The 7,674-nt window shown below is 50.0% G+C and overlaps 1 protein-coding gene across 1 annotated transcript in view; it reads left to right on the top strand.

The window, feature by feature from the left end:
• The window catches only part of OLFM1 (olfactomedin 1), a 36,273-nt gene extending 30,631 nt beyond the window's left edge, over window positions 1–5,642 (top strand). The window contains exons 5-6 of the mRNA XM_015645040.1: window positions 706–812; window positions 3,809–5,642. Of these exons, the coding sequence (XP_015500526.1) occupies window positions 706–812; window positions 3,809–4,483 (782 nt within the window). The 3' untranslated portion in view covers window positions 4,484–5,642. The remainder of the gene's footprint in view (window positions 1–705; window positions 813–3,808) is intronic.
• The last annotated feature ends 2,032 nt before the right edge of the window (window positions 5,643–7,674 follow it).

Below are 7,674 nucleotides of genomic sequence, written 5' to 3'. Positions count from 1 at the left end.
GATCAGAGATCTCCTGAATTCAGCAGATCTGGAGATCAGAGATCTCCTGAATTCAGGAGGTCACATCTGGAGCACCCGAGCGTGGCTCCAAGCTGGCTGGCAGCGCTCAGCCTGTGCCCATCCCAGTGCTGGGGAGGCTGAGCTGGGCAGGATTCCCGGGACAGCTCCTGAGGGATCCTCGGGACGCTCCCATCTCCATCCTGCTGTGTTTGGGTTCCTGTCCCAGAGCTGGCTGGAGGAGGCTGGTGGATCCAGCAGTGAATCCTGAGTGTGCAACACGAGAGGGAACAGGGAAATCGGCTGGGAAATGATCTTTGCAGGGAGGAGATTTATATTGCCTGCCATTATCCACCTTCCTCTTTTTTCTCCTCTGCATAACTCGTAACAAACGCACATTTCCAGCAGGGCTGGAATAGCCACGGCTGCCTTTTTATCTTGGCTGCAGCCGCTGGATCAGAGAGGCTCCTTCCTCCACCTGGCTGCTGCTCTCATTCCCAATTCCGCGACATTCACAGCTCAGCAAAGCTCCTTTTCTCGGGGACAGCCATAAGGACAATTGTCATTAAGAGGTGTGGAACAAACAAAAGCATCCGACACTTGTGTCTGACCCGATTCCTGTAATTAAAGCATCCCTGGGCAGGGCAGAGGGCAGCGGGTGGGACTGGAGCCGGTGGTGGTGCTCACCAGCCTTCCCCTCTTTTCCAGCCTGTGGGAAGCTGACTGGAATAAGTGACCCGATCACAATTAAAACCTCGGGGTCCCGCTTTGGATCGTGGATGACGGATCCTCTGGCTCCTGAGGGAGAAAACAAGGTAAGAGCGTGACAGCATCACCCCTGTGTCCCACCAGCGTGGCTGAGGACAGTGGACATCCATCAGAGCCCAGATGTGCCCTGGGACAGCTGGGGAATGTCCCCATTCATCCCACAGGGCTCTGCTGGCAGCAGGAGGGGGCAGAGCATCCCCCAGGGAGGGAGGATGAGGAGCTGAGCACAGATCCCTTTCCTGGGCAGGTGAAACTCATTGCAGCCATGTGAGTCCCTGGTCTCAGAATTGTCACCACGAGGTCTGGGTGGAAAAATCCCGAGTTTTGGGTTTTTAATCTGTGTTTGACAGCCAGGAGGGAGCTGGGGCTGAGCAGAGGGACCCGTGGTCCTGGTCCCTGCTGCTCTTCTGCTGCCAGCACCTCTGATAATGTCATCTGCTTGCATTTGCCCTCCATCCTCCACCTTCATTGTTGGGAGGAATTAACTGACTGCAGCCAGAGAGAGAGATTTGTTTTGCTTTGTTTTGGTCTTTATTTTTTTTCCATTCAGACCATTCAATTTTGATCCCAAGGAGGTAGGAGGCCAATAACTGGCTGAAAATCAATCCCCGCTCCCCATGACTGATGGAATGGAAAATATCTCGAGTGTTTGCCGAGGATTTGCAGGCAGCAAAACAAAACAAAAAGCACCAAGCTTGGCTGCCCGTAATTCCCTCCTGCATGCAGCATCCTTCAAAGGATAAAGGCACCAGCAAGGGCTGGATCAGGGCACCTATTTTGGGATCTGTGCCCTGACATCAGCTCTGTGGCTAAGAGAGGACAAGGGATGCTCTGGAGAAGTCACCCCTGGCTGGTTTCTCTGAAGGTGACTTGAGTTGTCAGGCTCTTTCCCTCCAGCAGCCACTGGCTGGTGAATTGGTCCCCAGTTCAACACCTCCATATTTTACAGTTATTAAGCAAAGTTTCTCCTCCAGCCCAAATAAAACCCTGCTTAGAGGTGAGATGGGAAGGTTTCACCCACATCACGTCTTGTTTTGTTCAAAAGAGGGGACAGAGTTGTCCCCTTCAGGCTGTGTTTGCTGCTTCCCTTGGCACTAAGACAATTTTCAGCTGAAGTTGGTTCAGATGCTAAAGATCCTCTCGTATCTTCAGAGTTTTGTCTCAAACTGCTGTTTTTTGATATTTTTTTAGCCATGCCTTTTTCTGCAGTGTATTTTTGTTGTACAAGTAGGCTGCAGACCAGAGCTGGAACCTCCCAAGCCTCTCTGTGTATTTAATATATAAAACCTGCTGGGAATTTTATTAGGAACACAGCATTAAGTGAACTTCACTGGCTGCTCAGCAGAGTGGGAAAGTGAGGATGGGCAGTTTATCAGCCCCAGCTCCTGTCCCTGAGCCCCAGGAGGTGTTTGGTGTCCATGTGATCATTTGTTCATGTCATGAAACCATAGAACACAACTGGGAGAGATTTGTGAGTCCTGTGGGAGCAGCAGGTGGATGCTGAGAGCTGGGATTGCTGTGTATGGGCAGGACAGGAGGAGGTTGCTCAGAGCCAGCTGCTGTGATGGGACATCCATCAATCTCTGCCTTTCCAGGGTTTGGAATGCTGCTGAAATACCCTGCAGCCCCTGCCTGGTGACACAGGGCTCTGCTGGGCTTTAAAAACTGAGCACAACACATCTGCATGCTGAATTTTTAATACCAGATAACGAAACGGGAGCAGCAAAGAGTCAGTTGTGTTTTGGATATTTTTTTCCCACTATAATTTCCCAAACTGGTTCAGCTGAAGTTTCGTTTCCAGCTCTGGGTGCTCTCTGGTGCTTTTGCAGCCACCCCCAAGGTTTGGGGCTGAGGTTGGAGCCATTGGCACCCGTTCATTCCCCACCTCTGCAGCCTTTCCAGGCAGGTAGGGCTGGAAGGATGAAATTCCCTCCCAAGTTTTTGGAGACCCCAGCTGACTTCCCAAAGGCAGCAGCCAAATGTTGGGCTGCCCTTCTCAAAGACTGATGATCACACTCCAGACACAGAGCTGTCAGATTTTGCAAGGGGTTTGCAGAAGAAATATGCACTCCATCACCCAAATCTGCAGCCTTAAAGGCTTTCCTCTTGCTAAATTTACCTTTTCTCCTTCCTAAATTTACCTTTTCTCCTTCCTAAATTTACTTTTTCTCCTTCCTAAATTTACCTTTTCTCCTTCCTAAATGGCTCTTACAGAAAGCAGCTCTCTCATTTTCAGGCAGCAGCCGCATCCAGAATGTCAGTGGCTGGCTGGATATTTCTTGTGGATATTAACTGCACAGCTTGGTCATTTGCCTCGCAATTGGTTTCATATAACAAAAGCACTTTTTTTCTTTTTTTTTTTTTTTAAGGAGTCTAGACAGTGTCCCCAGTGAACTGGCACTTAAATGATGATCTAAAATCTCTCCCCAATCTACCCAGAGCAAGATTTAGATGTCTTTGTCTCTTATATTTCAGCAGCCTCGCTTTAAGCTTTTGATGCAGCAGTGTATGATTTTTAAACCAATATGGACTTTTTGCCTGAATTTGCCTGACAATGAGTGATTGCATCCCTCGCTCCCGCATTCCAAATTAATGGAGTTGTGCACAGCAGCTGCTGTAATTTACTGAGTGCTACCGCGGGAAGCAAAAGCAGCAGCGACAGAAAATGTTGGGTTTAGCCAGGGAAAAGCTGCTAATTGTCCTCGGGAAGGGAGGCGGTGCCAGCCACGCAGCGCTCCCAGGGGAGCCCTTAAACCAAGGAGACAGCGGGTTATCCCCCAGGGAAAGCTTTGCTGTTGGCTTGGCTGATTTGGGGTGCAGAAATTGGGGTTATTTCTGGGTGTAGGTGACAGATGCTGGCTGGGTTCAAGGCCAGACTGGACGGGATTTGGAGCGGCCCGGTCTGCTGGAAGGTGTCCTCGCCAGGGATGAATTTTAAGCTCCATTCCAAACGGTTTTATGACGATTCCACGACCCCCGGCTGTGGAATTTTTTGAGTTTTTGAGGCGATCCCTAACCCCCCCACCGTGTTTGCGTTGTGCAGGTTTGGTACATGGACAGCTACCACAACAACCGCTTCGTCCGCGAGTACAAATCCATGGCGGACTTCATGAACACCGACAACTTCACCTCCCACCGCCTGCCCCACCCGTGGTCGGGCACGGGCCAGGTGGTCTACAACGGCTCCATTTACTTCAACAAATACCAAAGCCACATCATCATCAGGTTCGACTTGAAAACGGAGACCATCCTCAAGACGCGCAGCCTGGACTACGCCGGCTACAACAACATGTACCACTACGCCTGGGGCGGCCACTCGGACATCGACCTCATGGTGGACGAGAACGGGCTCTGGGCCGTCTACGCCACCAACCAGAACGCCGGCAACATCGTCATCAGCAAGTTGGACCCCAACACCCTGCAGAGCCTGCAGACCTGGAACACCAGCTACCCGAAACGCAGCGCCGGAGAGGCCTTCATCATCTGCGGCACCCTCTACGTCACCAACGGCTACTCGGGCGGCACCAAGGTGCACTACGCCTACCAGACCAACGCCTCCACCTACGAGTACATCGACATCCCCTTCCAGAACAAGTATTCCCACATCTCCATGTTGGACTACAACCCCAAGGATCGGGCTCTCTATGCCTGGAACAACGGGCACCAGATCCTGTACAACGTCACCCTCTTCCATGTCATCCGCTCCGACGAGTTGTAGCCCGGCCTTGGTTAGAAACTGGGTTTAGGGGGGAGGAAAAAAAGAAAATTCAATGGAAGTGAAAAGTTAAAAACAAACAAATAAATAAATAATAAAAAAGGGGGAAAAAAAAAAAAAAGGGAGAAACTAATTTAAAAAAGAAATGCTAATAAGGAAACATACTCTAAATAAGTAAACATATAAACAGCTGCCAAAATTAAGACCAACGTCATGGAGGATTATTCAGCATAAACCTGACAGATCAGCATTACCTCTACATTTCTAGAAGTCTGGCCCTGTGTTATAGACTCAAGAATAACCATGTACTTGCAGCTGGAACTGCACTCAGAGAACCACTTCAGTTTGGGGTTTTGTTTTGTTTCTGTTCTGATAGCAAACCTAGAGAACATCTTCAAGCAGTAAGGCAATGACTGTTGGAAGTTCACCCTCGGGAGCCTCGCTCTCCTCCATGTGTGGGTTGCATGGACATTCCCCCGGCGTCACGGGCAGCTGTGATGGATGTGTGGAGAGGAAAAGCAGGAAAAGCTGACCCGTGAGGAGCTCTGGCTGTCTCAACAAGACCTGTCACAGGTTGGTTTTCTTTGCCTTCCATTGCAGCTACCGTCTCTCTCAACTGTGTTCCTGTCACTTAGATTAACTGTGCTGAGACCCGAAGTAGCTCATGGATCTGTGTCTTAGTAACTTATTAAACACGATGGTTTAAGTATGTATTATGAACAAGTTGTTGTACCCATATTGTTTGAACTTATGTATTCAGCAACTATATTGTATAATGTATGTCTGTTATTTACCAGAGGTGGCAAAACTTTGTATGTCCAGTTTATGCAATGAATGTTGTAAATGCAATGATGTAGTTTGGATTTAATAAATGATGGTTTTTTCGTTTCTAAAAAGGCAAAAAAAAAAAAAAAGGTCAGTGTTCACCCTTATACACAGGTAACCAATTTCATGTTGATAATTACAGGAATATTCTCTTACTGTTATACTATCTGCATAGCATTATGGTGGTTGGAAATCGCTTCTGTGGAGATTCTGTGGCAGCAGATTCCCATGGGAAGCTTTGTTTATGGAAGTGTGAAGGTAATTAATTTTTTTTTAAGAGGAAAACTTTGTACTATCCACAGTTATCTAAGGAACAATAAAACTATTAGGAGACTTCCCTGCTTTGTTTGCTGTTTTCCCTGTGTGAGTGAGTGAGTGCAGGGGAGGGAGAACAGGAATTTTTTGGGGTAAATGCTGAGCAGCCATCCTGAGTTTCCTTCCAGGGAATATTTCCTGATGTGTGGCTGGGGCTGGGGGCTGGCAGGGCAGAGGGTTGGCTCTCTGCTCTGGAGGAACTCCACATTTTCAGCTGGAGCAGGCACTGCTTCAAGGAAATAAAATCCTGTGGCTGCTCCTGCTGTGGGCAGGGTCCAGCCACCCCCTCAGGGACTGACAGTGTCCCTGCCACAACAGGAGGAAATCTCAGTGCCTGCCACCTTTAGTGGAGCTGCAAGCTCTGCTTCGGACTGCTGAGGGCAACTGGATCCCATTCCTTCTTGGATTCTTGGAGTGCCCCCCATCCTGAGTGTGCTACAGGTACAAATCTCCTTTATTTAACTTGTTCCAAGGAGTGACTGGCACTGCTGGGGCTGGGCACCCAGCACAACCAGCCCTCCTGGTTCTGCCAAGGCAGGGCCCTCCCAGGGGTACAGGATGCTCATCTCCCCCTGGTGTGAGATGTGGGCTCTCATCTCTCTTTGCTGTGAGATTTGGGGTTCCATCTCTCTCTCTGTGAGATTTGGGGCTCCATCTCTCTCTGTGTGAGATTTGGGGCTCCATCTCTCTCTGTGTGAGACGTGGGCTTGTGTCTCTCTCTGCTGTGAGATGTAGGGTCCCATCTCTGTGAGATTTGGGGTCTCCTCTCTGTCTGGTATGAGATTTGGGGTCTCATCTCTCTCTCTGTGAGATTTGGGGTCTCATCTCTCTCTGTGTGAGATTTGGGGTCTCCTGTCTGTCTGGTGTGATATTTGAGGTCTCATCTCTCTCTGTGTGAGATGTGGGGTCCCATCTCTCCCCTGCACCCCCAGAAGAACAATATTTAGCAATTCCCACTCCAGCCAGCTCCAGATGAGGGGACAGCACCTTTCCCACCCATCCAGGGAGCCCCCTGGGGCACGGTCCCTGTGCAAGCTGCAGAGGGCTCACTGGGTGGCACTGGGTTTTGTTCCCTCTTCCCCCACAGACTGGCCAGGTCTAGCACCACCAGGAATGACAATTTTTCAGCCAAGTGGCCCAGTGAGGCTCAGCAGATGGATGATTTAGGGCCCTGGGAAGGAGCAGGGATCACCAGGGTCAGGAGATTGAATATCAGCAATCAGTGTTTGCTTTAAGCTGCACGTACGGATTTCAACCTCTCAGCCTTTGCAGCAGTTCCCTGCTGGGCTCTTCAACAGGAGGAGGGGAAAGGAAGAAGACAAAACAGTGTAGAAAACAAAACAGTGTAATGTGGTTTCTCAGAGCTGGATTAAACCACAAGCATGGAGCAATCCTCCCCCTGATGATGTTCCAGGCAGTTCCACGGGGCTGAGCCTGCCCTGTGTCAGCACTGCTGCTCGCAGCGAAGCCTTGGCTGGATGCAGAATGGGGACAGCTCTCTGAGGACTCATCCCTCTGCTGCACTCTGTAATTCCAGCTCTCTGGACTGCCAGCTTGGTGGAGAACTTTGCTATTTAGCAGTGGTTTTCCCTCCGAGAAGCTCAAAAAGGGGAGCTGGAGACCCATGGTGTAATTGGCAGCAGTATTGATCCTCGATGCGCAGGAGAAATCAGTTAAGCCAAAAAGCAGGAAGGCACCTGCAGTCATTTCTATTTAATTAATGTATTTCTTCAGAGCAAACTCACTGAGGGGCAGCACACTGTTACTGTAAGGGTTAGGGCTGGATTTGCTGCAGTCGATGGGACAGGGGCTGATGATGGCACCAGGGCTGAGCTTTGCACTGGAACTGCTCCTGCCCAGCTCCTCCAGGGTTTCAGGATGGGAAAGCGGGTGGGAATCCTGGCTGTACCACGTGCTGGGCTGCTTTGGGGTGTGGTTTATTGTCCCAGCAGCCAGGCTTTGTGTCCTCCATCCTGGAAGTTGTTCTAATGAAGAGGAGGTTCCTCTGCAAGATGTCACATTTCACAGCAGAGAGAGATGGGACCCCAAACCTC

This window comes from Parus major, chromosome 17, assembly GCF_001522545.3.
Source record: "Parus major isolate Abel chromosome 17, Parus_major1.1, whole genome shotgun sequence".
Taxonomy (NCBI): domain Eukaryota; kingdom Metazoa; phylum Chordata; class Aves; order Passeriformes; family Paridae; genus Parus; species Parus major.
Note: the sequence above shows the minus strand (reverse complement) of the source record. Positions and strands in the feature narration are given on the sequence as shown.